A 26,884-nucleotide genomic window follows, 5' to 3' on the forward strand; every position below is an offset into this window, starting at 1 on the left:
GAAATCCCTGAATACATAGGTTTGGCTCAAAACAGGTTTTTTGGTAGCAAAATCACGTAGATGTGTAATAAGAAAATCCTCGCCTGCAGAAAGCTTGGATAGTTGTCTCTTTCCTTCCGAAGTATAAGATCACTTTTCAATGGAAGTGTCTCGTTTGGAATATTAAATGATCATTTGTTTCGCACACTATCTAACGCTTAAACGAACCCTTATAGCTTACGTTGGGCAAGAGAGGGATGATCACTAACACTAAGACACCGTTGCACCACGGTGTCGGTCGTTTGCATTTTTTGCAAATAATTCACCTTTCCACACTTCACCTGCTACTAGTATTTGCCGGCTTCACTTGGTTCCCGTGTGTCGGTTGCAGAACAACGCAGTATCGCAATGAACTATCTTCTTTCAACAAAACGCAACATAAAACACACAAAAATGGTCTATGTACAACCAAATATTATCTTTTATGTCTTTACTCTCATTAATGGCTCGTTCTAAAGTACAGTTTCGGATCAATTTTAGCGTAAATAATCATGTCATCTCTATTTGTTTGAACAGCAATAATAGATTTAGTTTCGGTTTGAAATTGGTATTTTGATTTGGTTAGTGATGTGATTGGTTAGTAAGCAGTTAGTAAGCCACTCTGATTATTGTGGATATAAGAAAATAGATAATATTCATAACAGCTTCGAAAAAGCAAACCGCGCAAATATCGCAATCCTTACAATCATTGCAGAATTTTACAGACTTTGTTGCGGGTACAGTTGGTACAAACTGCCAATTTCAAAATAGGTTTGGTATTGGTTGGTGTATTGAGTGGACTTCTGGTTGATGTCTTGGTTGATATCCTGGTTGATCTCCTGGCTGATGGCTTCTCTGATTCCATCAAAGTCCAATGGCGAGAACATGTTTCATATATTCAAGAATAGCGTTGCAAATCTGTAACTAATTACTTCACCGGAAGCATACACATCTTGGCACCGTAACTGTGTTGTCGCCGGGTAGATTCAATATATGAAAGTAGTTGCAGCGCCACCGTCAGCACATATCCGTTCACGACTGTAGTGGTGAGAAAAGCAATGCAATTTACATCGTCACCAAGGTTAGGAAAATCTTCTTGAGGAACGACTCATTATTTGCTTACGGAATCCGAATAGCATTGCGCACGCCCAGATGAATTTCTGCTGCTGTATCATGACGAACAGCCCGATGGATAGACCCGCGAAAGCAATGGTCATAAGTCCGATGAATATTACGAGAAACAAATGTTGACGCTGGCGGTAGCAAACACGGATAAGAAAATCACAGTTTGAACTTTTACTTAGGGACAAGTAGACTGATAAGTAGGCCGACTTACCTTGAGATACGCGATCCAGTACATAATTGTAATGAACGAACTCACAATACTCATGATGAGGAAGCCTGCTTTGATGAACATGATCTCCAGGTTGATCTCCTGGTTGATCTCCTGGATGGCCTTCTGAATGGTATCTTGGCTGATCCTCTGGTTGATGTATTGAGTGGACTTCTGGTTGATATCCAGGTTGATCTCGTGGCTGATGGCTTCTTTGGCTCCGGCATTGTCGAATGCCGAGAACATTGTATTAACCTTTTTCTTTTTACTCTTCGAAGAAAACAGTTTTCGAATTGACCTCCGCAACCTGGTTGTGCCGGATCCACCATCGCCCACTGCATTGAATGACCACCCCGCATCAATTGACCTCTTGCTCTTAGGACTGAATGCTTCAGCTTTCACTTCATAATCTATTTTGTCCGATCCGGTCTGCACTTTTACCTCCAACCACCAAGCCACTCCAGTAAGGATAGAGAATATCGCATATAGAATCAATATCACACCGACGAACGCTGCGTGTGTTCGGATATTCTTTCTAAAGTTCAAAAACGCCGGCCATCCCATCTTGTGCGTCAGAGCGATGGCCGGATAGTACTGACACGATTGGGCGCTTGCTTTCAACTGTTGGCGGCCACCCATAACGAAACGGAATGGCTACACCGATTCTGCTGAAGTTGCTGCTCCCCAACACCAATACTGCTATGATATGCTAAATCGTATGATATCGGAAGGAGGATATAAAGTGGTCCGAAACTCATTAGTGATGGGCCTTAATCAGAAACGGAGTCCAACCTATAGGTGCAACAAGTTTGCTTCCTTACGTCTACCGGAATCGTTGCACCTTCTGAACTTATTTGTACCTATCAAGTTGACATAAGGGTGGTACCATGGTGTAGTCGTCAGCTAGCACGACTTAACATCGTGTCCGTCGTGGGTTCAAGTGTCACATGGGCTGTGTCCCCCTTAGCTACGACTGACTAAGTATCGAAAGCCTGTACAGGCCGGCAAGAAAGTCGTTACTAAGAGGCCGGCAAGAAAGTCGGCAAGAAAGGACTACAACGAAATTTTTACTCTAATAACATCAATGTTCAACTAGTTTGTGTAAAAGAATCTACACATAACAACCCAATAATATGTTCTACAGTATAGATTGCAATATCCGCTTACTCAAATCTGAATGCAGAGCCGAATGTGCTGCAGCAGAAACATGCAGGTTCGTCACTTTCCCATCACTACTACGAGCTCAGCTCGGGATCATAAATTCTCAACTTTATATTCCGACACCGGTGTATTGCGCGGTTACACCAATGCACACAACCACGAATGGTGCACGATGTTCTCTTCGGTGGGACTTCTTCTCATGCGAATAAATTCGACCTTGCATACACGCAATTCCCCGAAAACCTAGGTTTAGTTCTAAACAGGGTTTTTGGATGCAAAATCACGTAGATATGTAGTAAGAAAATCCTCGCCTGCAGAAATCTTGGGTAGAGTTGTCTCTGTCCTGCCGAAGTTTGAGATTGAAAAGTGTTCACAAATCGAAGTGTTCCGTTTGGAATATCAAATGAGCAATACAGTCATACGCTTAAACAAGGCTTTGTAACTTGCGTTGGACAAGAAAGAGGGAGAGAGAGAGAGAGAGAGAGAGAGAGAGAGAGAGAGAGAGAGAGAGAGAGAGAGAGAGAGAGAGAGAGATGATCATTACTACCTAGACGCCATTGCACCACGCTGTTGATCGTTTGCATTTTTTGCAAATGATTCACCTTTCCAGGACAGTTAAGGCGCCTGTGTGCATGCTGGTGATGGGTATCGTTCTGAAAATTTAGTAACGGAACGAACCGACAAGATTGAAAAACACTGATTGCGGTAGGCATGTTCAAACAAAACTTGCGTGACCACAGATATAAATATTGCGAATGGCGAAGCGCGATATTTCTACCGATCTTGGAACCTATTCTGGAACTGATGCTCACACCATATCGATCCTGGAATTGATTCCGAACTCTTCTCGTTCTTGAATTTGACACTGACAGCCTGCACCGGTACTGTTAATAATTCCGTACCTGTTTATGTATTCATTCATTTAATTATTTATTTTATTCTTGGTACTAACCCTGAATCCATATAAATCCTGGAGGTGATCTTGATTCAATACTGGTAGAACCTGGTCCAGACCCTATACCAGTATTGAAACCAATCCTGATGCCATATCAATCCTGGAGGAGATAAAGGACGTCCAGCAGAAACTCATACCAGTCCTGGAAGTGGCAATGAACTTGTATTGAAAATGAGTCCAAATCTTTACTGGTACTGGAACTGATACTAGTTCCATATCGATCCTGAATCTGGTTCTGTTGACATACTTGTCCTGAACCCATAGCAGCACTGAAATTGATCCTGAACTTGCTTACTTACTTACTTATCCGGCGCTACAACCGCTTTGCGGTCTTGGCCTGCCTCACGGTCTCGCGCCTTCGTCTGCCAGTCCGTTATCGCGGCCTTAATGGCGCACGCCTTCTTGCCACCTCAGTTTGGAACTACCACCGATATGCCTCCTCTGTCATTGTGGACGGCCTAAAAAGACTTTACGGGCTGGGTCGTCCGTTTCCATGCGTACAACATGGCCAGCCCACCGGAGCCTGGCGAGCTTGATACGCTGCACGACAGTGAGGTCACCGTACATCTCGTACAGCTCGTCATTATAGCGGCTCCCCCATTGTCCTTCCACATGTACGGGGCCAAGTATCCTTCTGAGCATCTTCCTCTCGAAAGCGGCTAAGAGGGTTTCGTCAGATTTGGACAGTGTCCATGTCTCAGAGGCCTATGTGAGTACCGGTGCTATATAAGTACTCCCAGCTTCGTCCGTCGCGACAGGTTCTTTGAGGTGAACTGATTTTTCAGGCTGTAAAATGACCGGTTGGCAGCCAGCATCCTTGCGCGCAACTCTGGTTCCATGCTATTCTGAACTTGCACCAGACCTGAAAGTTTCCCCTTTTTATTCTAGGATAAAAACAGTATGATACAGTATCTACTCCCATCCAGTTGCTGATTCCACTGGTTCATACTGTTTTCTATTGCCATTACTACCGGTAGCAGTTGTTTGAATAATTCGGCTTAGTAACAAAGATCTTGCACGATTGAATTTTAAAATACAGCACCAAAAAACAAAAGAATATTATCTTCAAATTGTCATCGCTCAGATTATGCTCAAAATGAGTACCGACTCTGTGTGTGTGAGTATGTTTGTACTTTCCGCATTTTTTATTCTCATTAGTCGCTCATCTAGATGATGTTTAAGGACAGATTATCGTTAGTTTTTGCTTAAAAAATCATATTACAGCAGCTTACTTTATCGCTAATAATTGGTTTCGTTTCGCTTTGAGATGAATATTTGGCTATGGTGGGTAAATTGGATTGAATGTCTGGATGATTGGATGCAAAAGCAAAACTAAAGCGTTCATTATGATGTCAATCATTGACGCACGCGCCTAATTAGCCCCTACTTTGCTTGATTCATTCCAAACGGAACCGTTCATTCTTTGCACATTCTCGGCGGCACAGTCTCGGCGCAGAACGAATCCATCAGTAATAGTTGATTAGCAGCTTATCGCCGTGCCAGCCGAAGGTAAAAATAAAAGAACGTTCACCGTATGATAAGGGCAAAACACTCAGTGCATGGGGTTTGAATGGATTTTTTGGTTTTGCGTAGCTTTACGTTAACTTCAAAGCAGCATCTCTTTGACTCCTTTTTTTGTTTGGATTGGCTTAATTGCGGTTGAAATGTGCGACCGAGATGAGCCGATAAGAAGCCCCCCCCCCCCTGCTCCCGGATGCGTCATCCCAGGAACAGGAACAAGAACCTTATTAAACGCTTATTTCGTTGGGCTAGGCTCTGCTTGCTAGACGAACTCAACTGTTGTATTAATTCGTAATTACAGACTGTCTTATCGACGATACGCCTACGGTGCTACGTCTACAAGCTGCAGCACTATAACAATCGCTTCACGGGATAGGCACACACATTCAGACACCGTATACACCTTGTTGCGGCATGGTAAACTCAGAATTGGCTTTACGGAGTTGCAGCACCACCAGCAGCACGTACCCGTTAATGGCTGTAGTAGTGGTGAGAAGAGAGATCGTATGGCATTACAGCAACGTTAAACGAACCCTAGAGCTCGCCACATTCGCCTAATTATTCACTTACCGAGCACGATCAGCATTACGCACGCACTAACGAAGTTCAGCTGCAGCATCGCGCCAAGCAGCCCGATGAACTGAAGCGTGATCGCAATGGCCATAAATCCGATAAACACTGTCAGGCACCACCGTTGACGCTGGAAGTGTAGAACACAGGTCAAGAAACTCGGTGATTGAATCGTTTCTTTTTTTTTGGGAATAAGTAGACTTACCTTGAGATATCCGATCCAGTACAGGAGTGCAAAGAGTGAGTTCACAATACCCATAACAAGGATGCCTTCCTTCAGAGCGGTCATCTGCTTGACTAGAACCAGAGCGTTAGTAGGCCATGGAAAGGCCGTGGGACAATAGTTAGCGGCCTACTATTGATACTTACTATTGTCTGGAAGCTTGTCTTCCTCTATCGTCCACGCCAAGCTGAGCAGCAGTGTGACGGCCGCATCCAGAGACACCATCACACCCACGAACGTGGCATGCGTCCGGATGTTGTTGGAAAAGTTCAAAAACGGCGGCAGTCCCATCTTTGGTGGCTTCGGTGCTTCTACTGCAGAGTGTTGGCCTGAATAGTACCGACACGATCGGGCGCTAGCTGTCAACTGTTGGTGGCCACCCGTAACGGCACACAACGGTGGTTCTGATTCAGTGATGCTGCTGCCGCCGCCGCCGCCGCCACAGCACACCGATTATTGTTTTTGTGGGACCGGCCTACTCTCTCACCAATACTGCTGCTGCTGCTGCGCTGCTGTGTGTGATGCAAAATCTTTGTTCGCTAGATGCTAGACGGGGGGATGAAGTAACTAGATGAGAGATAGAGGTGGAGAGGTAGCAAACACACACACGCACTACTGTGTAGCATACAATCAACTCCGGTGGCTTTCTATCCCGGTCGCTCGTGGGACGCGATTTTTGTTTGTTTTGCTTAATTCAAACGTAATCGAATTCTGAGAGTAGATGCTAAATTCAATGGCGTGTGGCATTTAATTTTATGTCCAGATTGTTTAACTATGCTTTTCTACTGCTCAATGGTTCTTACTAGATATTTTGTATACGTTGATCGCATTGGTTAAAACCTTGATCCAGATGGTCATTTATTTGGGTCATATTGTAACTGGAGCTGTTATGCTTCTGTTCTGTGTTATCATACCAATCGTTCTTAAAATCTCAGCGGAGTGTGTCAAATCCATGTTTTTTTTACTCTAAAAACGCAACGAACGATTAACGCTGCCAAAAAAAGAAATGTTTAATGATGGTTGCAGGGTTTCTCTCCTGTAACGCTCATCGTTGCTATGCTGGAAAAGAGCGTCCTAAGCCATATAGTGAGAGCTACAAAAGAGTTGGCTCTCACAATTCATAAAGAACGAGAGAGATATTGCTCAGCTCATGCTCAGCTTTCAAAATTGTCTCACTTCGTCTCACAAAACTATCTTCCAATAGTCATCATAAGCACTATGCTCGACTATTAATAACTCCATAGAGTAATAGGATGTTTGCAATGCTCGCTATTTTATTATTATCAAGCGCTCATCTAGAAGATTTGTCATCACACAGAACATCGTATTAGAGTCACATTTCTTAAAAGTAATCTTTGCTGCGATCTCTGTCCCTTAAATTGGATTAAAAATCACTTTGAAAAAGCTGCTTACCAAAGTGTACTGTATTATGTCAATCATAATTAGACGTTATTTGTTTGATTTTTCTACAGAAACCGTTCGTTTGCTTTGCGCATGCACAAAGTTCCCGCGCGGAACGAATCCATTGCAATAGTTGATTAGCTTATCGCCGACCCAGAAAACGAAAGTCCTGCACTACAGATGAAGGTTCCCGCATGATAAGGGCGTAAAATCAGTGCAGTTGGTTAGAATGCAATTTGGATTATGCGTGTAGCTTCACGGTCACTTCAAAGCAGCATTGGGCTTAGGCCGTGATTGTTGTTGCGGGAGAGCGGATGGAACGTCCTCTGTCTTATCAACAATATGGTGCGTTTGATACATGTAAATGCATCACTATAATAATCTCTTGACGGGAAGACACATTTAGACACAGTTCGCTAGTTGCGGCTTCGTAGGTTCAAAATTGGTTCTACGTAGCTCCAGCGTCACCAGCAGCACGTACCCGTTGATGGCTATTGATGATCAGAACAGAAATGCAGCAATGTTAAAAGCATGCCTGACGATTACTAATTATTCACTTACACAGCACTGTCAGTATTGTGCACGCGGTGAGAAGGTACAACTTCACTATCGCACCGACTAGCCCGATAGACTGAATCGTGATCGCGACGGATATGAATCCGATAAACACTGTCATACACCATCGTTTACGCTGGTGGCAGAAAATGGAAGAAGAATTTTACTTACTTGGAGAGGATAAAATGGATACACTACCTCAAGTTCAAAGCGTATAAACGACCCCTACACTGACCCCGGACTTACCTTAAGATATCCAATCCAGTACAAGAGTGCAAAGAGCGTATTCACAATACCCACGACAAAGACGCTGCCTTTGAAGCTGGGCTTCACTAGAAACAATACGTTAGGTGGCTGTGGAAAGTGGGGATGCTAAGCGTCTTATTTGATACTTACTATCATCGGGAAAGTTGTCTGCCTCCAGGAACCACGCCACACTAACAATCAGTGTTAAGATCGCGTCCCGGGACAGCATCACACCCACGAACATGGCGTGCGTCCGGATGTTGTCGGTAAAGTTGAAATACTGTGGCAATCCCATCTCTGCTGCTTAGCAGTACCGAAATGCTAGTGGCTATCCGTAACGACACACAACGACTGCATTGATTCTGTGATGCTGCAGTAGCCGCATGTTGCTATAGCCGGGACAAGCTTACTCTCTCTGTCTCACCAATACTGGTGCTGCGTTATGCAAAATCGCTGAACCCTAGACGCCGCGAATGTTGAATCATCTCGAAACTAGATCAAGAGCAAAAGACACACACGCACTTGTAGCATAATCAACACTCCAGTGACTGCCTAGCCCTCGCGCGTGAGACGCTTTCTGATTGGAGTTTGCACCAGTGAGTGGCACGTGAGAAGATCATCGACTCTTCTCACTATGAACATTCTTGTCAGGGATCATGAAGACATTCCACTGGTCCATTTTTATCAATTAACTGGACAAAAGCACACAAATAAAACGAAAGTTTAATCGTTCTTTTACTGCCAACCTCACAATCCTTTGGTTCAAATCCGCTCACCAAAGGAAACTGCGAATGGTTGATGTGTACAGCGCCCTCTTGTGGTGGGACACTGTAACTACGAAATAATCTCAAATTTGTTGTCCATGCTTTGCTCTTGTGTGTATTAACTTCGTTACGTTACTCTTTATTATTTGGCTTTTAGTTTTTTGAAAGCCTGTTTGAAATGCGTGAATATTTCTTGCTAGCTATTGCCGCTTTTCCACATATTCAGTCATTCCGTCCGTTACAAAATATGTTAAAGAAAAAACATGTCACACAATATAGCCAGTGGCTGATAAGGCTAAAAGAAAGACTGATACTCTTCGGGTTAGAAATACGCCACATTCATCCATCGTCCTAAGGAATGCAGCCTCGTGCTTGCTTTTTTAGAAAGATCATCATCATCATCATCAAGATCATTTGAGGAAGATTTAGTGCTGAGTAATGAATTGGCCGTCGCTTGATACACAAATTTCAAACCACTGACAAGTGCTTTAGAACAAATTGGAAAACGAACCTATTGTGAAGAGTTCTGTCATCAGTTTAGCAGTGATTGTGTAAATTGATGATGAATGCTATAAGCCAAGCCACGTGTGAAACACTTTTTTATTATTAGTTACTACCTTTTCCTCAAGGCACTTCTTACTTCCAGCTAATAGTAGCACACCAATCCGAACCGAACTCAAAGCTCCTATCGCACTAAACAGGTGGGCTAGTCGAAGAGGGTTTCGCTGTTTTATATTCCATAATTAATACAACACTCTTACTAAACAACTAAACAAACAATGGCGTGTTATCGGTTTTTTTTGTTGGTAGGATCGGAATGTGAGTTATCATAATGACACTGGTGTGAATTGGTTGGAATGTTTGAAACATTTCCCCTCTCTCGCGGCACATACACTTAATAATAACAATACAGTTACTCGCTTGATGCTCTATAAACACTACACTCGATACTGTCTTGGGCGCGCGTCTTCGTCCTCGGAATCACATCTCTATGTGCTCCGTGCTGCTGCTCAAGCTGCGGTAGCCGCGCAAACGTTCCTCCTGCATGTGCCGATTGCGCTGCAGATCCCGGTACAGACAAAACACCGTCACAAACATGTAACCGAAAACAGCTACGATGGAAAGAAGCACAAGTGAGATTAAAGAATCTAAACCAAAGATGAGTTTTTGTCCACCAGAAAGCATACCGATTTCGAATACGGTTCCTGCCGTACGGCCCTGGAACAGTTCGGGCTTGTCGGTGTTCAGCGTTGTTGCCATCTCAGTTGCAACGTATCCCATGAAGTCTAGCAGGAGCAGTATCCCGAACGGGATGATGTAGTACTCGTTCACCTGCAACGAGAGAGAGAGAGAAAACAACATTCAGAGCGATATTCATACGATTCCGGTCACGTGCCTCACTTACGCTCATGATTCCGACGAAGTATGCAATCACGACCAGCAGCACAATCGCCACGAATATAATATCAATCGTTGCGTACCGATAGTACAGGGACACTGGTATGAAAAGAAACAGAGCACGCGTTAGAACATCCAAAGAAAGTGGTCACAAAAAGAGGTCACAGAAAGCCACACACTCACGCTCATCCGGAACCTTCCGGAAGTCGTCAAACTTCACTTGAAGGTAGGCCGATGCCATGATGGAGGAGATGGCATTCACGAGCACTAGCAGCCCTACCAGCACACCGTGAAACCGGGGGCTCCACAGCCATCCACAGGTGCGTCCTTTGGCCATTGTGTTACCACCTTTCTGACAAACACTTTTGGGGAGAATATTTTCAACAAGATCACCACCACCTCCGTACGGTAGAAGCCGAACGAATGAACTGTTCGAACTGTTGTGACTGGTGGTAGTGTACAGCGCCTCGGCACCAAAATCTCGTGATAATGCTGAGCGAAGAATTCGGGCCTCGGGCTTATCATCCGGGGCGTTATTGGTTTTTTGTTGCCTCCAATCTGGCTGCAAGATTACGTAGATGATCGTGGCGCGATCGGGAGGCAAGTACAATGTGGGTCGGGACATTCATAGACTTTTGTAGAGGTTTCTTACCCAAAATTTCGTAACATTGAATTAGCGCGGGACTGGGACAATGTCGCTTGCTGTGAAGGCACCACAAAGAACACGCTGAAGCTCGTTTGTAATCTAATTCCACAAAAACTATGGTGTGTGTTGTAAAAACTAACTATGAGGTAAAATAAAACAATCACAAAACTCCCAAACCAATCTCTCCCATCCCTATCACAATCACGTTAAAAGGGCGTCGTGGAACAAAAATCAGCTTCCTGTTCAGCTTTTTGATAGTTCAATTTTTGGTTTTGCTTTTCCCAATCGAACCACTGTCCACAGGCCACACCAGCGTCACAGGCACATCGTTTTGTTAAACTCATCCGACCGGTCGGTGCCTTCCTTAAGCTTCAGCTGAAAGAGCTTGTACAGTCCAATCAGTGTGACAAATACGTACAGGAATAGAGCTGGAGAGGAAAAATAGAGAGAGAGAGAGAGATGGTTTTTTAGAGGAAACTGAGTCGAGATTGGACCGATTATTGGTGAAAAATAAACCACTTTTTACCGACCTGTTGTCACCAACCACACTTGATAGGGCATTGCGGAACCGTTGCGTGTGTTGGCGATCAGATACGCAATCCAGTCGAACACGATCGACAGCATGAACGGGATGAGACAGAAGCGATTTTCCTGCAAAACACAACAACACTTGAATTAGGCAAGGCTTTTGGATCGGAAACATTTGGAAATTCTTTACCTTTCTAATGCCATAGCAGAGAACTCCGATCGAGATCAGATGCACAACATCACCGGTAAAGTCGAACCATCCGTAATCGATCAGATCTTGAACTAGAACGATCCAATAAAACACACACACGTTAGAGCCTAAAAAGTACTGCAGCACTCTCTCCCTCTTACAATCGTTTGGAATATCCACATCCTGACGGTTCGGGTAGAGCAGCTTCAGCGTCACCGAGCTAATCAGAACGCTGACCGTGAGCAGCGCCGAAAACACTACGATCAAGTAGCCGTGGAACTTGATGTTTGAGCAGAGATTCATGTTGCCCATGGTTCTGGCGATCCTTCTCACAGCACCACCGAAACGTTACTGAAAACCATCGGAATTCGATCAAAGAAGGCGCTGATGATGCTCCGAACATCACCTGCTCGCTCGTAGGCACGAACGAACGCACCAAAGCAATTATCCGATAAATAGACAAAACAACACAACACACCAAATCTGAGAATGGAAATTCCAAAGCCAAAGGTTTCTCCCGGGCGGAGGGTTCGTCGTCGCTCGTTGCGTAGGTGCGGGGTGTGTTTCTGTGTGTTGTAAAGCAATCATCAGGATCATCATTGATGGATGTTGCGGGATGGAATGGAGAAGGAACATAAAATCCTGAAAGCAGAGCAAGGACACACACACCCGTCCACCCGGTGCGATTCCGAAAGGAAATGGGATGACTAGCAACCAGCTGTTTTGCTCAGGGGTTTTGCTGCTCAACGTCTTCCTTTTTTCCACACACTCTCTCCTTCTCTTTTCTTTCAATGATGTGAATGATGGCAAGTATAGGAGGCAAGTGGTCCAGGTAGGCTTTGCTCGCTTTTTTTGGTGTTGTGTTGCTGCCTATCCTTCGTGCCGAGCGCGCGTGCACACACATGCTCTTCTTCGGAAACAGACCAAACAGACTACAATCCGGGTCGTTTTTTTTGTTCTTCTATGTTACCAGAATGAATCAACAAGTAAAAGGGAATGAGGGAAGGTTAAAAAAGCAGTCCTATCCTCTCGAGGGAGAATGCAAAACAGAGGACTTCTCCTTTTTTTTACAGCTGTCACAAATATGAGAGGTTGTTTAATTGGCTTTTGGGGCGGATATGCAAAAACCCTGATACCCCGAAATCCGATTGACTGTTGCACTTGTGCAGCTAGACACATCCGGGGAAAACCTCCTCCAATGCTGAATGATGAGTCGTCTCGGCTCGTCTCTGGTCCCAATTGACACTGGTCGTCCATAAAGCAACTGGAGACATAAATCCCTTTCTGCATCATAAAATCGGTCCCAGGGCATGCGAAACGTATCCTTCTCCAGGGAGACACATCGTTCGTAATCGCTCGTCTTGCTCTAGATGAATAATTTATATTCCCTTTGTTTCTCTCCCTCCATAGCTTCCACCTGTAACGCAACTGCAACAACTACAATCCCAAGCCCAGCAACAGCCAGTCCAGCAGCAGCAGCAGCAGCAGTCGCCAATGCCGGCGGGAATCTCGAACGTATCGTCCTCGGTGGCGGCCTCCCTGGCCTCCGCCTCGGTCGCCGTCGCGTCCGCCAGTGGCCCGAGCGGTGGCCCCAGCGGTGCCGTCGGTGGCCCCCTCTCCATGTCCTCTACGGAGCCTCGCTTCCCGCCGGCCATCGCGGTACAACGGCTGGCGCCGCAGGTACAGCGGCAGCTGCGCGAAACCCAGGAACTGATCAAGGACTCGTGCGTGCAGCTGTACGGCTCGGCGTACGGTACCGGACCGGGGCCACCGACTGGAGGCGGCGGCGGCAGTGGTGGTGGTGGGGGAGGAGTTGGTGTTCCAGTAGGTTCGGTTCTGGCCCGGGCCACTGCCCGCCGCCCAACGCTCGAGACTCAGTATTCGCAGGAACTTTCGTGATATCTAGACAAGTAGTGAAACACATTTCCCGCTTTGCAAACGGTGCGTACCACCACATCCACCACATCCACACGGCAGTTCTTCGTCTTCGGTGCCAGCCAAAATCCGAACCAAATCGTGCGCGCACGCACGCGTGTGTGTGTGTTCTTCTCCGATTTGTTAATCTTTGCTGTTGTGTGCTCTGCTAGTGGTTGTCGTGGCGTAACCGGGAGATCACCTCTTCCGAAGCAAGGGTGATCTTTTCAGAGCCTTGAAAGCTCACTTCAGACTAGTCCGATTCGCTCTGTAGCCCTCCATTTCTTCCAGCAGGACACACACACATACGCATACAAACACAGACTCCTGAGAACTAGTCATTGCCAAGGCTCGCGTGTAACAAACGAGGGCACCAACTGCTGACCGTTGCGTCCAAACTCGCGGGCAAACTGTACATATACATATTAACTTATTAACTCTCGCCCCCCCCCCCCCCCCCCCCCCCCCAAAAAAAAAACATTCTCCCGAACCAGGAAGAACACCGGAAGTACACCCACCCAACACACTCCTCCTTCCCCCCATTAGAAACAGAAGAACAAACACACACACATACATTCAAATGAATATATAGAGAGTTCAGTATAGAAAAATGAGTAAGACAGACGACGAACCCGCCCGCCACCGGGACGAACAGCCGGTTTTAGATGACTCTTTGGCAGGGGCGGGCCTGGGGCTTACTTCTTCCCACCTTCCCCAGTACCACCACACACACACACACGGACACATAGTTTGTCAACAATTAAATAGCGCTGTAGAAGTGGATAGGAAAGGAGGATGAGCAAAAGCGGACATTAGTGGTGTTCGTTTTTTTTTGCAATCTGCGAAACAGAACAGAACAAAGACACACTGGAGAACACAATATGGAGTAACAGTAATCGGGGAGGAAAAAAGCGGAAGAAAAACGTTGCAAAAACGCAGTGAAACTATTCACCCTTAGCTAGTGTTGACGTTTCGTAACACGACGGGAAACTGTTTTTTTTTCTTACTCAATTAAAAGTGTAAGAAAACAGTGAAGAAAAAAACACAATCCTTCAAATATTATATAGACAAGCCAAAACAAATGGGTAAGAGGAATCGAGGGGAAGAAATAGTAAAAGCGAAAGCATATATAAACAAAATAGAAGAAAACAGAAAAACTAATACTAATAGAAGGATAAAAGAGCAACAAGAAACGAGAACCGGATAAAAACAGAAGGAAAAACTCACAATAGAGAAACACACTAGAGAAGAAAACAAAAATTAAGAACAACACACACGGTAGCAAAGCAAAGAGCGTGGAAGAGAGCTTGGATGGATTGGTTTTGTGCCTAAGGGAGGATTTTTTGTTGTAAAAGAGTTAGAAAGCTTTCGTTTTTACACTGTCAGTGCGTTCAAAATTGCATAACAAGAAAAGGATCTAGATGTAGAAGCATGACTCTAAGCAGACTTAAATAGAGTATAGAAAGAACAAACAGGAAGAAGAAAAAACAAACAAACCATGAACAGAAACAGTTAGAAGATTGTTCTATATCATTTTGATTTGATTTTGGTTGAAAATTACTTAAAAGCGTATTAAGTGAAAGAGGGAGATAGTGAGAGAGAGAGAGAGGTCTCCGAGTAAGACCACAGAAGAAGAAGAAAAAACAGGAACTAGTCTAAAAGCACAGCAAGAGAGAGGGAGAGAGAGAGAGAGGAGATAAAAGATGAAAAAGAAAGAGCAAAGGCATAGCTAATAGTGTGAAGCAATCTTTTCACTTCTAAATTTTACCTTGTTATAAACAACATGCTGCGGGGCATGTGACCGGCCCCACAAAGCGAATGTGGTGAATGTGGCGTCAGAGGCAAACGCAAAGGGCAAAACTTTCGAAATGCACTTAAATAATTCGACTTGAACTTGAACCTAAAAGGAACGAACAACATGACATGCACACCACCACACACCGGGTGATGATGATGATGAGCCAGTTAAGTTAAAGTTAAGGGAGAAGCGCAAGAGCGATCGATGTGGTGTGTATGTGTACTTTGTACAAAAGGCCGGGGGAGTGGAAAACAGTCGATAATTCGACTCCCAATGTACTCTAATGTCCTGTTGGGGCATTGGATTTGGTCGTGATGTTCTTAAAATAGGAGAGGGTCCGTGAGTTGCGGAATGTTAGCATCGTCGCGTATGAATATGTGTTTTTTTTGTGTTTTATCTATTCGACCACCGCCTTTAGTACCGTTTGTTGTAGCCACTGTAGCCAAATTTTAACGTCAGTTCAGAAGGGGTCAACACGTGACCGAAGCTTAATCGTAAGCTCCCGCTATCCAGTAAGGATGTGCGCGCAAGGATCGTGGTCCGAATCCGTGTGGCATCATGATAATTAGCAATAGAGGCATTGCAATTGGAGCTCGCGAAAGGAAAAGAAAAGCAAAAGAAACAAATGCTCCAAAATTAGAATTAACACGGTGCACCACCAACACCACGGTACGGTGTGAGTGCAAAGTTTCTTCAGCATTTCCATCCCCGCCGGTCACGAAGCGAATAAAAGATGTTTGAAATGCGTGTGAAAATGTTTGTGTTTACCATTAAATACAGCACACAAGGAAACGATTTTTTGTACACCCTCCTCCTCAACTAAGGCGCCCTTCGGAGTACTTTCCTTGGTAGATGTGCCCTTTTCCTGAACATTCTTAGGATTACGAGTAAAACAAGATCACGATCACGGACAACCACCAGATTAAAAATAATAATAAAATAAACAAAATCATGCACCATCATCAACCTCTTCTTCAACAGTGTGTGTGAGTGTGAGTGTGTGTGTGTAAGTGTATGTGTTACCCGTGTGTGACCAAACACGTAGCACACGGTCGTATCTGTTTCGTACGATAAGGAAATGTTCAAGCAAAGAAATAAAAGCAACCAACACAACCCTTTTAGTGTGTAAGATGTTCAGTGTAAAACAAGAAATGAAAAGAAGAAGAAGAAAAAACACAGCAAATCACACCCACATTCACAACAGCGCATCCAAAAGGGAGAAAGAGAAGAAGCGTAATGCAAAAACACACAAAACACACAAAAAAAGATATGAAAAGTATTTCCAATTTTGTCAAAGTCCCCTCTTTATAAAGTGCACGTGTAACAGAAAGGAAAATATTAAAGAAAGAAAGAAAAAACATTATAGAAATATAAGAACAACAGACACACACAGACACAAACGGTGAAGGAAAAGTGTAACCATGCCAACTAAGCCGGTTAAAGTAAGAAGAAGAAGAAGAAGAAGAAGAAGAAGCAGAAAAAAATCATTCTAATGAACAGCAAATGTAATTGAGGAAACGCGGAAAGCGTACAGAGAAAGACGCGCGAAGGCATGTCATGTATGTTTTATTTTCACGTTTTCCCTTTTGTTTTTGTTTTAAAATTATAAAATCCGACTATGTACAAAGACGTGAAGAAAATCGATAGAGAAAAGTAATTGAAAAATTATATAAATTCAATAATAAAAATGAAACAAAAAACTGGATAAACAATGTATCGAAGTGTTTCTGTGTTTGATTTTTGAATCTTTCAGCATGGGAGAGCTCATTGCAACGGATTCAGGGTTACGATTCAGCCCTGTGCATACGTCACACCTTTGATTAGCGTCTTACTAACCTTGGTCGAAGCTGTCAAATCGCATGATGGACGCGCTGCGGACAGTTTGTTCCAAAAACATTATAAAATTCCGTATTTACATGTCATGCTAATTTTGTTGGTGTTAATCATTATTTGAATTCAAATCAACATCCTTGTAAGGTACTGCACGAATAAATTAGAAATATTTCAACCATTCTAGGTGACTGATTCACCCAAAACAATCGGCTGTCAAATGTCACCATCAGAAACGTAAACAAACTTGGCTGGCGTGAAACAAAGCTTCCCACCGCTTGGTCGGCATTTTCATGCTGATCCGAATATATTTGCACAATACAAGCGTATTTACCGATTACAACACTTACCGAGAGCGGCAAACAGCGAAACAAACACACGACAAAAGGGTTCAGTGTACGACTGTCGATAAAGGTTTGATACTTCCACAATGATACCGTTCTACCCTTCGCTGCAACCGTCTGCGGCGTACAACTTTTGGTTTTCCGTTGATGAGTCGTACGACGATGATGCCGAAGTGAATAACCTGGAAACGGAACACACGGAATGGGTAAGTGAGGATTAGAAAGCAAGCAATACCACCAAGCACGAGCGCAATAATACTGGGATGCATCTTTCCAGCTAAACCGAATCACCTTAATCGGACAGGAACTGACGCCAATTGGCAAAAGTTCCAACGAGCAGCACATGGAAAACATGGACACGGAGGATGAGGATGGTAAGTGCGTGATGGATAAGGGATTGTGGATTGTGATTTAATGAAGTTTCATTTACCTGTCGCAGCGAACGACGAAAGCGATGATTCGGACAATTCGGACGACGACGATGACGACATGGATGATATGAACAATACGCGGAACCTGCCGGATGAAATTACCGTCGTTACCGGTGGATACATGGGGGATGACACGCACGCAGACACGCTGTAGAAAGGAGTCGCACGATTTACAATGTCCTGGCCACTTCCTCTGCTGCGTATCATTATATTAAGCCTGAGTTGGGTTAAGTTATCGGTACTGGTACAATGTAAAAACTTACTTTAAAATAGATCATACGGCCAGTTCAATTCAAAATGCGTCGTCTGCGAGAGTGGAGAGTGTATCTGCATCGTTCCACTTCATTGTTGCTGGCAGCTAATGAGATGCTTCATCTTGGTTGAACATTAATTCGGTTCATGTAGCTTTGCGACTTATTCGGATGCATGCCGTCATCATGCTTCATACTGCAAGAGAGAACTGACGCTCTCTTCTTGCACTGCCTCCCCATTCCGAGGACGTTTTGTACAGGCGTTCCGAACAGCGTCGAATAAATATTGTGATATTAAAAGCAAACCATATTAAACATCCAACACCTTCCCTGTGTACTTCGCGCACCGTCGTCGACTGCTTCATTTATTATTCGTTATATACTTTAAGATTCTATTCACTAAGTATGTATTACTTTAAGGAGGAAAACAGAAAGAAGATGCTACACGTAGCAGCATAATACACGCACGCGTTTTGGCAAAGAAAAGCGCCCCAAAGAAGCTTACCTATAGATATGGGAGAGTGAGAGTCACCTTCTTTATAATACAAAACCGAGAGACAGACACACACGCGCTACAACAATCCAATGCCGCAATCCCTGCGCGCGCGCGCGGCTGGGCCAACATCCCCTAGGAGGGCGGAAAGCTGTGCGCTGCAGGGTTGCGCACTATTGCTGCACCGCGAATAAAACAATATTTGTGTGAAAGGGGGAGAGAAAATACTCAAACCGAAAGTTACTACGATGATGGCGCAGAGCACGTGCGGGCAAAGAAGACGCACGTGCGCGCCACCATCATTCTCTAGCCTGCTTTGATGTCTTACTCTACACTTAAAGGATTTGAGAGGAAACGGCAAGTGTATAGGAGAGGGAGCCAGGACGTTCAAAATGTGTATGTGTGTGAAATATGGAGTAAACAAATATACGTCCACGATTGACGATAGCTAGCTTTTGTCGCTTGACTATTGCAGCAAAGCAAAAGGAAGTTGATTACGTTGGAGAAAATATACAAGAACGTTTCGAGATTTAACGTATCACTCGCGCACACACACACACACCCACGGGAGTGTGGTAAAACGGGGAGGGGTGAAATTTTATCAAATACTTTTTGTGGTTCACTCGTATGCACTGTCGCCACTCACAACTTTGCTGTGTCGTTGAAAGGTAGGCCCCCTTGGCCTTCTTTGATCCGCGCGTCCTACTGCGTGTTTTTGTGTTGTAGAATACTCTTCTCTTACCTTCATCAAGAAGGTATTTGCTCTCTCTTTCATTTTGCAATGCAATTGTTTGTATGTCCTTCTCTCCCCTGTTCGATCGATGTCGATATACGTTTTTGTATGTGTAAAACTATTCATAGTTCAAATTTTCCTCAGCAAGTTTCCGCGGGTAGTCTATTGTAAAATTCTTATAGTCTGCTTACCAGCTAATACAGATTACTTAATAAAAGTAATGAAAACAAGAGAACACTCACGCGTGCAGCCACATGTGTTTTTGTAGTCCATTTCTTGTTTGGGGGTTGTTTGGTTCTGGGATGATGGTGGTGGTGTAGGGGGTGGCTGGGGGGCAGTTCTGCACGCGGTCGTTGAGGGCTCTCTCGTTGGGTTGAGGGTGTGTATGTGTGTTTTAATCCTATTCAAAAACACCACTTTCGTTTGCATTTTGCATTTTACACATACACACACACACACGTTTCTTGCTCCATCATCTTGTTGGTTATTTCCTGTCCTGGGTGCTGATCTCATCGTTTGCGTGTCTCACATACCCCAAAAAGAAGCGTCTCTCTCTCTCCTTCCCGTGTTTAGCGCCGGTCGCGAGATCCACTGCGGCTGCGACGGTCGCGATCGCGCTCACGGCTCATGCTGCGGCTGCGGGATCTGGAACGACGTGGTGATCGAGATCTGAATAGAAAGAAGAGGAAAATGAAGCCGGAAGGGACGGTGTGCGTGTGTGTATGTTTGTGTGACGGTGGCGGGATGCGGAACGGTTTTGTTGCAGAGAGATGTGAGAGTTTCGTTTGTTTGGTGGTGGTGGTGTGAGGGGGTGGGGGGGGATAACGGACAGTTGATGTTTCGAGAAACAGAGAGACGCGAATTATTGGCTGGTTCCAACTAGTTTTATGCGAAATTTCGATAACAAGCTGTTAATAAATATATTCAATACGTGTGTTTGGTATATGAAGTAGAAGCGCACATTCTTTATCGTCTTTTTTTCATGTAAGATTGGCTAAACTTGCACTATCAAACTATCGACACTAGGATTAGACAACGGAATAGAATTAAATCAACAAAAACCGTCACTACATAGAACGCACTAATAACAACACGCAGCAACACTACATCGATGCCTGAGACGGTGGACGGACGACGGTTGGTGTTGAGAGCATACTATATACTTCCGGCAACTGTTCTGTTTCGCTTCGGGGAAATACTGTCCTGCTAGTAAAGAACCACTCCACCATGCGCACGCCAACAACCCACTACAACCCACTAAGAGCACATGTACTGCGGGGAGACGCACTAATAACAACACTACTGAGTTTATTCCTGCTGGTTGCACGCGGTAGCAATTATGGTGGAATATCTCTCCTTCGTGTTCAGAGATGAGATCATTCAGTGTAGAGTGAAGCACTATGGTTTAACGAACGTGGAAATGCGTGTGAATGGAAGAGAGCATATGTTTGCAGCTTGTCTTAAAATTCACATCACACTGGAATAGTGTTGTACTGTTTTGGCTCCTTTCTACGATAAGGATGCGATCGTACTTTTTTTTATATAAAAGCCATTAACAAGAGAGCCGTTGCGATGTATAAATGAAGATGCTTGGGGATTTGGTTGAGAAGTAGTCTTAATTGTAGCCAGCTGATAGGTCTGCAAATGTTTTACAAACGAATTGAAAAGATTCTACTGCACATAGCTACAACATAAAGAAAAGACAGTTAATTGAGGGAGAAAGAGTGAGAAACGAAGGCACGATCACACACACACCATTGATGTGTATTTTTCTGCAAAAAAAAGTAACGATGAAGGAAACGGTACCACTAAACGGCTAAAACACAAACAGGGTTTACTTTAGAACAGGAAAAAACAAAACAAAACAAAAAAAACGTACAAAAAGCCAACTGGTGGTGAAAACTAAAATGAAATAAAATGTGGTTTATCCCCTTTTTGCTGTAAATCGAAAAAGAAAACGTTTCGTTTTGCGGGATACAAAAAAGAAAATTAGGAGAAAAAGCGTAAAGGAAAAAACAAAAAAATCATACATACACATCCTACCTTTTCCGGAAACGGAAGAAGAGATGAGAAGAGAAAGCGAGCGAGCGATCGAGCGCAAACACACACGCACACGTTGTGGAGCATTTTAAGATGGTGGTGGTGGTGGATGTGGTTTTTTGGTGGTGGTTGGTGGTGTTGTAGTAGTAGTTGTAGTGGTGGTGGTGGTGGTGGTGAAGAGGAAGAAGCTTTGATTTTTGATTTTCGATCCAATTTTAAGAACTATTCTTGGGCGTGATCTTCTCAGTTGCGTTTGGATTCTCTCTGTTGCGCACGTGTGCTGCGTACAGCCACCGTTGAGGAAGAATAGGCGAGGAGTTCACGGTGGTGGTGGGCTGAAGACAGTGTAAAGATGCCACACACGAGCAGCGTACGGGGAGAGGGTTGGTGGTGGTGGTGGTGGATGATTTTACCGAAGGTGTGTTGGCCACGTGTTGTTTCTTTGTGTGTTGCAACGCGGATCGCACGATTGTTGTTTGTTGATTTTTATAGAGAGATTTGTGGAGCCACGGCGAGTAAGAGAAGATCCTTTCCCATAGGGATGTCCATTTGTTCAAGTCGGTCAAGTCGGTAGAGAGCGCAGCCAGTCGAATGAAGATGGATGAAGATGATGTTATGTTGTCGTTGTAGTAATAATAGTAGCAGAGTCAACGTGGCAGATGGTGAAAGAGGCAAATAGAGAGTGATGCTTGATTGGGTCGTGTGTTGACTGGTTGGTAGGTTGGTTGGTTGGTTGGGTGGTGACGTTGTGTCGAAGGGAAGGAAGAGCTTGAACGAGAGTAGTGGACAAACCACAGTAGCGATGGGTTCTCCCGCCTAAGATCTAAAGATACATTATTTACGCACATCACACAGTAATGAATTCTGGGGTTTTTTTTAAAGGAATAATGGTTTCAGTTCACTTACAGTTGCGATGGTTCAATAGCGTTACAACTAGCGGAGTGGGAACTATTAATAAAGGGCCTGTTTGCTATCGCTGCTGTTGCTGCTCGCCGTTGGGGAATTAACTGCACACAAAACGGTGATGTGATGCACGACGACGAAGCTCACCGAGCGATGCGCAAAGCCGTATCATGCCAAGAAGTGGTTGGATGGTCGCAAAAAGAGGAGCCCGAGGGAGAATAAAGTCCATCCCGGTGGTGTTGTTGTTGGTGGTGGTGGTATGATGGTTCATAAAATACACCAAAATAGGCAGCACAGCACCGTAGCAATTATGGTGAGCTAGCAGTAGAAGAAAGCAGCCTTTACGGCGTGAAGAGGTTGAGCAGCACGGCAGAAACCACGACGAACAACATCGTCGAGAACGTGTTCTTTGCAGCTTTAACCCGTTTTGCAAAAGGACGTCGCCCATTTGATGACGATGATGGTGCAGGACAAGTAGCAGTAGTGGTGGTAGTAGTAGTAGCAAAGAAGTGTTGACAGTAGTAGTAGGTAGTAAATAGAAGTCTAGTAGAGAAGAGGATCGGTGGAGTATGGTCGGTGGTGATGATAAAGTTGGCAGGCGGCGGTGCAAAAGGATCGGCGCAGTAAAGCTCCCCACACCCCGTAGCATAGTAGCGCGCAGCCGAAGCTCAAGGATGAGATGATGGCAAGTTGTGTGTGTGTTCGCGTGGGTTGATGGGCGCCCCACCCCTAAGAGGGGGGCAGAGCGACGGCAGGTTGGTTCTTTGGCAGTGCGCACAGCAATACAAGCTGCGCCGAAAAACAGCGTGATGGCCGAAGCACAAACGCGAACTGAAGCGATCTCACTGGGAAAGAGATACAGAAAAAAGAAAAGAAAAAAAAAACAGAGAAAGAATCCGGAGACTCGCGCCAAGCTTGGCCGGAGCGGGAGGGGATGAGCGGAAGCCATCGGCGGGGTGGTTTGGCTGGCTGGTTGGCGGTTTGTTGCGATGACTTCGCGTTGGCTTCATCCACTCCTGCTCCGGTGACCATCGGCTTACCAGAAGAGTCGCAGGATGCAGGGAGAACGAGAGGATAGACGCGCGATTCGAGCAAGCGGCCCATCATACTGTGCGTGTCTGTGTGTCAATGTGTGTGAGATGGCGCTGAAGATCGAGGACCTCCATATTACGTTGAGCGCACTGTTCCCCCTCCCAAGAACCGCATCAAACGGCGGAGAAGAAGGTATTTGGAGGTGTGTCGGAACGGGAGACCTGAGTGTGTGATCTGCTGATCCGTTCTTCTGCAAGCAGCCAGTTAGAGGCGCATCATACTCAACGTTCACAGTTTTGGGCACGGGGCAGCAGTCGGTGGGGGGAAAATCAAGACACCAACTGGTCGGCCAAGGTGACAAAGAGTGTTTGTTCGATGATGCCTTCTGCTCGTCAAGGGTTGACGATACCAGAGTGGGGCCTGTGTTCACCACGGGGGACGAGGCGTGGGCACTGGATGAAGGCGGCACGTGTCGCGGCGAAGAAGAACGGGGCTGTGCGTGGTGGTGCTGCTCAGGCGACCGTCGCTACTGTCCAGCCGATGATGGAGAGGATGTGGAGGAAGATGATGAACTAGTAGCAGTAGTAGTAGTAGTAGTTGTTGTTGTTGTGGTGGTGGTAGTAGCAGTGGTAGTAGTAGTAGCAGTAGAAGGGGAAGCAAACTGCAGAACTGTAGGCCGTCGGATTGGAGGGCCGCTGCCGTTGCTGAAGCCCGCTGCAAGAGGAAGCGCAGTGCTGTCGCTGCCGCTGTTGTTGCTGCTGCTGCTGCTTCTGCTGTTGCTGCTGCTGCCACTGCTGCCAGTAGTGGTGTTGCGGCGACGGGCGCTTGCGGAAGTACAGGAAGAAGCACGTGCGCATGCACGCAGTAGCAGCAGGAGTGGTAGCAGTAGTAGTAATGGTAGAAGTAGTAGCAGTAGTAATGGTGGTGGTGGTGGTGTTGGTCCCCGGAAAACGAATTATCGGGTCTAGAAGAGATTGAGCCGCACCGGCCGGGGCTCTTGCTCGCAGTAGAAGTATTGTTGGTGGTGGAAGTAGTAGTAGAAGTAGTAGTAGTGGTGGTGGTGGTGGTGGTGGTTGTATTTTTGGTGGTTGTGATGGTGGTGGTAAAATTGGTGGAATTGATGGTGGTGGTGGTGGTGGTGGTGGTTGCGGTAGTAGACTTAACACTAGTAGCGCTACTAGCAAAATTTGGACAAGATGATGTTCTGTGGCGGAAGACGCTGTCGTGGAGTAGTAGTAGTAGTAGTAGTATCATAGAAGAGTTTGCCCTGAAATATTGTTTGATCAACCATTGGTTAGATTGTTTTCTTCTACTATACACATACAATTTGTTTCTTTTTTCGAAAGGGAAAAGGGGGTTTTTCAGACACGAGCACGCGCTCTGTCACGCTTAAGGTATTGTGTTTTTTTTTTGCTTCTTCTTCGGGTATAACCGTTACTAGTGAATGTGTTATCAATCCAACAAACCCGCTATCATTTTCGCTCCTTGTAATGCGTTTGTTTGATTTTATCAGTGTTAATAATCTCATCCTGCCAAACAAATACTCCAAACCGTATTATTACATGCTCTGTCTCTACTTGGTATGGGGGGAGGGGTTGATTTGTATTTTTAAGAGGAGATAAGAGAACTTCCTTCTTCAAGCCACCCTTCTTTTAATAGCTTTAGTTTAAACCTCATGTTTATGCTTCTTTGGTTTCCACACGCTCAAACACACACGCAAAACAAAAACACAATCAACAACACGAGAGGCGGCTTCATAGAAATCCGAAACATGATTATACATATCGAGCGGGTAAATGTTCTACAACGGTTCCGAAACGAAAACACACACGCACACACAAAGATACCGGGTGCATGTTTCGCAACGAGGGCCATTATTTAACTCTAGATATTTGGCTTCTTTTAGCGTTTGGTTTTTTGGTGGGTAAATACTCTAAATTCGCTATGATATTATGGCATATAAATATCAGAACTAACGCAGTACGTCTAAAACAACACAACACACTGTCCCCGAAATATTGACTCACCTGTACGAGCGGCGGGGTCGGCGGGTGCGTTCGTCGCGTCGCGAGCGGCCAGAAGACATCTCCACCCGGATACGCGTTCCGCAGCATCGTCTACAAGGTGGGGGGCGAGAAACATTTGAAAATGAGCCAGAGATCTTCTACATGCCAAAGCGAACACACTTACGTTCCATCCAGCGAGCGAACTGCGTCCTCCGCATCACGCTTATCCTCGAACTCTACGAAGGCGAAACCGGGAGGATTGCGAGCCACCCAGACGTTCCGCAGCGGGCCATACTTGCCGAACGCACTTTCGATCTCGTGCTTCGACGCCGACGAGCCCAAATTGCCCACGTAAACCTTGCACTGCAGGTCCCACTCACGGTAACGCGCCATCTTATCCAGCGTGACGGATTTTATATTATACAACAGCTAGCCGCGAAAAGTGGGTTTTGGGGAGGGTGTGGTGTTGGTGGGAGATGCGTTCACCTGTCGCAAGGAAGGCCAAAGAGAGAAGCGCATTAGCATGAGCTCAATCCACGCATAGCGGAATACGTTGAAGTTATTAGACAACGACATTTTAGGTGCAATTGTCCACTCATTGCATTTTCCTTTCAGCAGCCGAAATATTCATTTTCGTCCCCCTCTGAACGGGGCCAGGGATCAAATTTTCGCTTGCACCGTTTTTTTTTTCTTCGCTTTTGCACCCTTCGCAAGATGGCCGCCGTGTGCTCATCTTAGTCGAGGCATTGCGTCGTCAGCAGCCTATTTTCGTTCGCCTTTTTCTCGCTGAAAAACATCGCACCGGTGCAAACAATACCAACCTTATGTAGTGCGTGACGTGAGCTTCCAAAATATGGAAAATTTGTAGCAAAATGGTGAGTTTTTAATAACTTTTTTGTAGGAAAATGCACAGCACGACGCACTATCACACGCAGGAAGGCCGAAGAGAAAATATGGTGTGCGTGGTTGGGAAGGTTGGATCGTGGAGTGTCATTTTGACAGCGGAATCGTCGAACGATTTTGTACCTTCGAAAAGATGTCAATAAAACCAGTTTTGAATAACTTTCTTGTGCTTCAATACTTTGTTTTAACATTGAAAGTAGCTTTGGGTTTATTTAACACAATTGTTTTTGGGTAAATATAATGTAAACGACTACATAGAAAACATGCAGGTCAACAACTGTCAAGCGTGTCCGCCTCATTGTATGGTGAACAAACCTTCCCTTTCTGGACTGTCAAAAGACGGTGGTTGAAGTTTTGGGTTTAAAACTGAAACAAGGTTCATATAGGAAAAAAGACCGTTGATTATCGTGTACCAAAGTGCGGATAATCATTTTTCTCAAAAAATAAGCAAAAGACAAAACATGTTTAGTCTATAATTGTTACATATCAGTGGAATGTTTATTGAAAGATTGTTATTTTAATTATTATCCGTAGTTATGTGCTTTGAAACCACGAAAAAATAGGTGTTCGGGTTGTTAAAACATATCAATAAAATTTAATGAATCATTGTTAACTGTACTTTGGTTCAATTTATTACTAAAACATCTACCATGCCTCAAAATCATGCCCGTGTCGCAACTCTACCATTTATGAACAC

General features: G+C 44.9%; 8 protein-coding genes across 17 annotated transcripts in view; 2 read left to right on the forward strand and 6 right to left on the reverse strand.

Annotated features, from left to right (window-relative positions):
* Positions 1-16,935, forward strand: part of LOC1269853 (putative uncharacterized protein DDB_G0271606) — a 78,968-nt gene extending 62,033 nt beyond the window's left edge. For all 7 annotated transcript variants that reach the window (XM_061645496.1, XM_061645495.1, XM_061645497.1 and 4 more), the window contains exon 7: positions 12,920-16,935. In XM_061645496.1, the coding sequence (XP_061501480.1) occupies positions 12,920-13,408 (489 nt within the window). In that variant the 3' untranslated portion in view covers positions 13,409-16,935. The remainder of the gene's footprint in view (positions 1-12,919) is intronic.
* Positions 437-1,979, reverse strand: LOC133391393 (uncharacterized). The gene is made up of 3 exons (XM_061645505.1): positions 1,355-1,979; positions 1,142-1,271; positions 437-1,056 (listed from the first exon to the last, which is right to left on the reverse strand). The coding sequence occupies exons 1-3, from the start codon at positions 1,913-1,915 to the stop codon at positions 947-949; spliced, it is 801 nt and encodes a 266-aa protein (XP_061501489.1). The 5' UTR covers positions 1,916-1,979; the 3' UTR covers positions 437-946.
* LOC5667329 (uncharacterized) lies at positions 4,590-6,478 on the reverse strand. The gene is made up of 4 exons (XM_001687909.2): positions 5,928-6,478; positions 5,764-5,855; positions 5,559-5,688; positions 4,590-5,466 (listed from the first exon to the last, which is right to left on the reverse strand). Exons 1-4 carry the CDS (start codon positions 6,070-6,072, stop codon positions 5,375-5,377), a joined length of 459 nt encoding a protein of 152 aa, XP_001687961.2. The 5' UTR covers positions 6,073-6,478; the 3' UTR covers positions 4,590-5,374.
* LOC5667330 (uncharacterized) lies at positions 7,031-8,304 on the reverse strand. The gene is made up of 4 exons (XM_061645511.1): positions 8,134-8,304; positions 7,984-8,069; positions 7,744-7,873; positions 7,031-7,673 (listed from the first exon to the last, which is right to left on the reverse strand). The coding sequence occupies exons 1-4, from the start codon at positions 8,276-8,278 to the stop codon at positions 7,585-7,587; spliced, it is 450 nt and encodes a 149-aa protein (XP_061501495.1). The 5' UTR covers positions 8,279-8,304; the 3' UTR covers positions 7,031-7,584.
* Positions 9,330-10,770, reverse strand: LOC5667324 (uncharacterized). 2 transcript variants are annotated; one of them, XM_001687907.2, is made up of 4 exons: positions 10,329-10,770; positions 10,153-10,244; positions 9,935-10,079; positions 9,330-9,859 (listed from the first exon to the last, which is right to left on the reverse strand). In XM_001687907.2, the coding sequence occupies exons 1-4, from the start codon at positions 10,768-10,770 to the stop codon at positions 9,729-9,731; spliced, it is 810 nt and encodes a 269-aa protein (XP_001687959.2). In that variant the 3' UTR covers positions 9,330-9,728. The 2 variants fall into 2 exon arrangements, with proteins under 2 accessions (XP_001687959.2, XP_061501490.1); XM_061645506.1 differs by having other exon boundaries at positions 10,325-10,445.
* On the reverse strand, positions 11,097-11,868 carry LOC5667325 (uncharacterized). Its single transcript, XM_001687906.2, has 4 exons — positions 11,671-11,868; positions 11,510-11,601; positions 11,322-11,442; positions 11,097-11,219 (listed from the first exon to the last, which is right to left on the reverse strand). Exons 1-4 carry the CDS (start codon positions 11,819-11,821, stop codon positions 11,107-11,109), a joined length of 477 nt encoding a protein of 158 aa, XP_001687958.2. The 5' UTR covers positions 11,822-11,868; the 3' UTR covers positions 11,097-11,106.
* Positions 16,936-17,064: 129 nt separating the features above from the next.
* Positions 17,065-18,399, forward strand: LOC1269849 (anaphase-promoting complex subunit 15). Its single transcript, XM_061645512.1, has 3 exons — positions 17,065-17,601; positions 17,673-17,769; positions 17,835-18,399. Exons 1-3 carry the CDS (start codon positions 17,482-17,484, stop codon positions 17,978-17,980), a joined length of 363 nt encoding a protein of 120 aa, XP_061501496.1. The 5' UTR covers positions 17,065-17,481; the 3' UTR covers positions 17,981-18,399.
* An 11-nt stretch (positions 18,400-18,410) lies between these two features.
* LOC1269848 (RNA-binding protein 1) lies at positions 18,411-26,469 on the reverse strand. 3 transcript variants are annotated; one of them, XM_001687905.2, is made up of 4 exons: positions 26,106-26,469; positions 25,469-25,770; positions 25,306-25,395; positions 18,411-19,948 (listed from the first exon to the last, which is right to left on the reverse strand). In XM_001687905.2, exons 2-4 carry the CDS (start codon positions 25,675-25,677, stop codon positions 19,873-19,875), a joined length of 375 nt encoding a protein of 124 aa, XP_001687957.1. In that variant the 5' UTR covers positions 25,678-25,770; positions 26,106-26,469; the 3' UTR covers positions 18,411-19,872. The 3 variants fall into 3 exon arrangements, with proteins under 3 accessions (XP_001687957.1, XP_308500.3, XP_061501486.1); XM_308500.5 differs by having other exon boundaries at positions 18,411-19,972; positions 26,106-26,350; XM_061645502.1 differs by lacking the exon at positions 18,411-19,948 and adding an exon at positions 22,250-24,545 and having other exon boundaries at positions 26,106-26,263.
* Between the last annotated feature and the right edge of the window lie 415 nt (positions 26,470-26,884).

Source organism: Anopheles gambiae, chromosome 2, assembly GCF_943734735.2.
Source record: "Anopheles gambiae chromosome 2, idAnoGambNW_F1_1, whole genome shotgun sequence".
Taxonomy (NCBI): domain Eukaryota; kingdom Metazoa; phylum Arthropoda; class Insecta; order Diptera; family Culicidae; genus Anopheles; species Anopheles gambiae.

What these genes read in the sequence shown, in the direction of transcription:
- LOC133391393 (XM_061645505.1), bottom strand. Translation starts at nt 1,915, where the DNA reads ATGGGATGGCCGGCGTTTTTGAACTTTAGAAAGAATATCCGAACACAC. An exon ending in ACTGGATCGCGTATCTCAAG is followed by an intron (nt 1,272 to 1,354) that starts GTAAGTCGGCCT and finishes TGCTACCGCCAG; the next exon opens with CGTCAACATTTGTTTCTCGT. An exon ending in CGCAATGCTATTCGGATTCC is followed by an intron (nt 1,057 to 1,141) that starts GTAAGCAAATAA and finishes TCACCACTACAG; the next exon opens with TCGTGAACGGATATGTGCTG.
- LOC5667329 (XM_001687909.2), bottom strand. Translation starts at nt 6,072, where the DNA reads ATGGGACTGCCGCCGTTTTTGAACTTTTCCAACAACATCCGGACGCAT. An exon ending in AGACAAGCTTCCAGACAATA is followed by an intron (nt 5,856 to 5,927) that starts GTAAGTATCAAT and finishes CTCTGGTTCTAG; the next exon opens with TCAAGCAGATGACCGCTCTG. An exon ending in CGTAATGCTGATCGTGCTCG is followed by an intron (nt 5,467 to 5,558) that starts GTAAGTGAATAA and finishes CCACTACTACAG; the next exon opens with CCATTAACGGGTACGTGCTG.
- LOC5667330 (XM_061645511.1), bottom strand. Translation starts at nt 8,278, where the DNA reads ATGGGATTGCCACAGTATTTCAACTTTACCGACAACATCCGGACGCAC. An exon ending in AGACAACTTTCCCGATGATA is followed by an intron (nt 8,070 to 8,133) that starts GTAAGTATCAAA and finishes TATTGTTTCTAG; the next exon opens with TGAAGCCCAGCTTCAAAGGC. An exon ending in CACAATACTGACAGTGCTGT is followed by an intron (nt 7,674 to 7,743) that starts GTAAGTGAATAA and finishes GATCATCAATAG; the next exon opens with CCATCAACGGGTACGTGCTG.
- LOC5667324 (XM_001687907.2), bottom strand. Translation starts at nt 10,770, where the DNA reads ATGTCCCGACCCACATTGTACTTGCCTCCCGATCGCGCCACGATCATC. An exon ending in CCGGAAGGTTCCGGATGAGC is followed by an intron (nt 10,245 to 10,328) that starts GTGAGTGTGTGG and finishes TTTTCATACCAG; the next exon opens with TGTCCCTGTACTATCGGTAC. An exon ending in AGGAACCGTATTCGAAATCG is followed by an intron (nt 9,860 to 9,934) that starts GTATGCTTTCTG and finishes TTTCCATCGTAG; the next exon opens with CTGTTTTCGGTTACATGTTT.
- LOC5667325 (XM_001687906.2), bottom strand. Translation starts at nt 11,821, where the DNA reads ATGGGCAACATGAATCTCTGCTCAAACATCAAGTTCCACGGCTACTTG. An exon ending in TGTGGATATTCCAAACGATT is followed by an intron (nt 11,602 to 11,670) that starts GTAAGAGGGAGA and finishes GGATCGTTCTAG; the next exon opens with TTCAAGATCTGATCGATTAC. An exon ending in TCTGCTATGGCATTAGAAAG is followed by an intron (nt 11,443 to 11,509) that starts GTAAAGAATTTC and finishes TGTGTTTTGCAG; the next exon opens with GAAAATCGCTTCTGTCTCAT.
- LOC1269849 (XM_061645512.1), top strand. Translation starts at nt 17,482, where the DNA reads ATGATACCGTTCTACCCTTCGCTGCAACCGTCTGCGGCGTACAACTTT. An exon ending in AAACGGAACACACGGAATGG is followed by an intron (nt 17,602 to 17,672) that starts GTAAGTGAGGAT and finishes GCATCTTTCCAG; the next exon opens with CTAAACCGAATCACCTTAAT. An exon ending in GGACACGGAGGATGAGGATG is followed by an intron (nt 17,770 to 17,834) that starts GTAAGTGCGTGA and finishes TACCTGTCGCAG; the next exon opens with CGAACGACGAAAGCGATGAT.
- LOC1269848 (XM_061645502.1), bottom strand. Translation starts at nt 25,677, where the DNA reads ATGGCGCGTTACCGTGAGTGGGACCTGCAGTGCAAGGTTTACGTGGGC. An exon ending in GTTCGCTCGCTGGATGGAAC is followed by an intron (nt 25,396 to 25,468) that starts GTAAGTGTGTTC and finishes CCCACCTTGTAG; the next exon opens with ACGATGCTGCGGAACGCGTA. An exon ending in CGACCCCGCCGCTCGTACAG is followed by an intron (nt 24,546 to 25,305) that starts GTGAGTCAATAT and finishes ACAATATTTCAG; the next exon opens with GGCAAACTCTTCTATGATAC.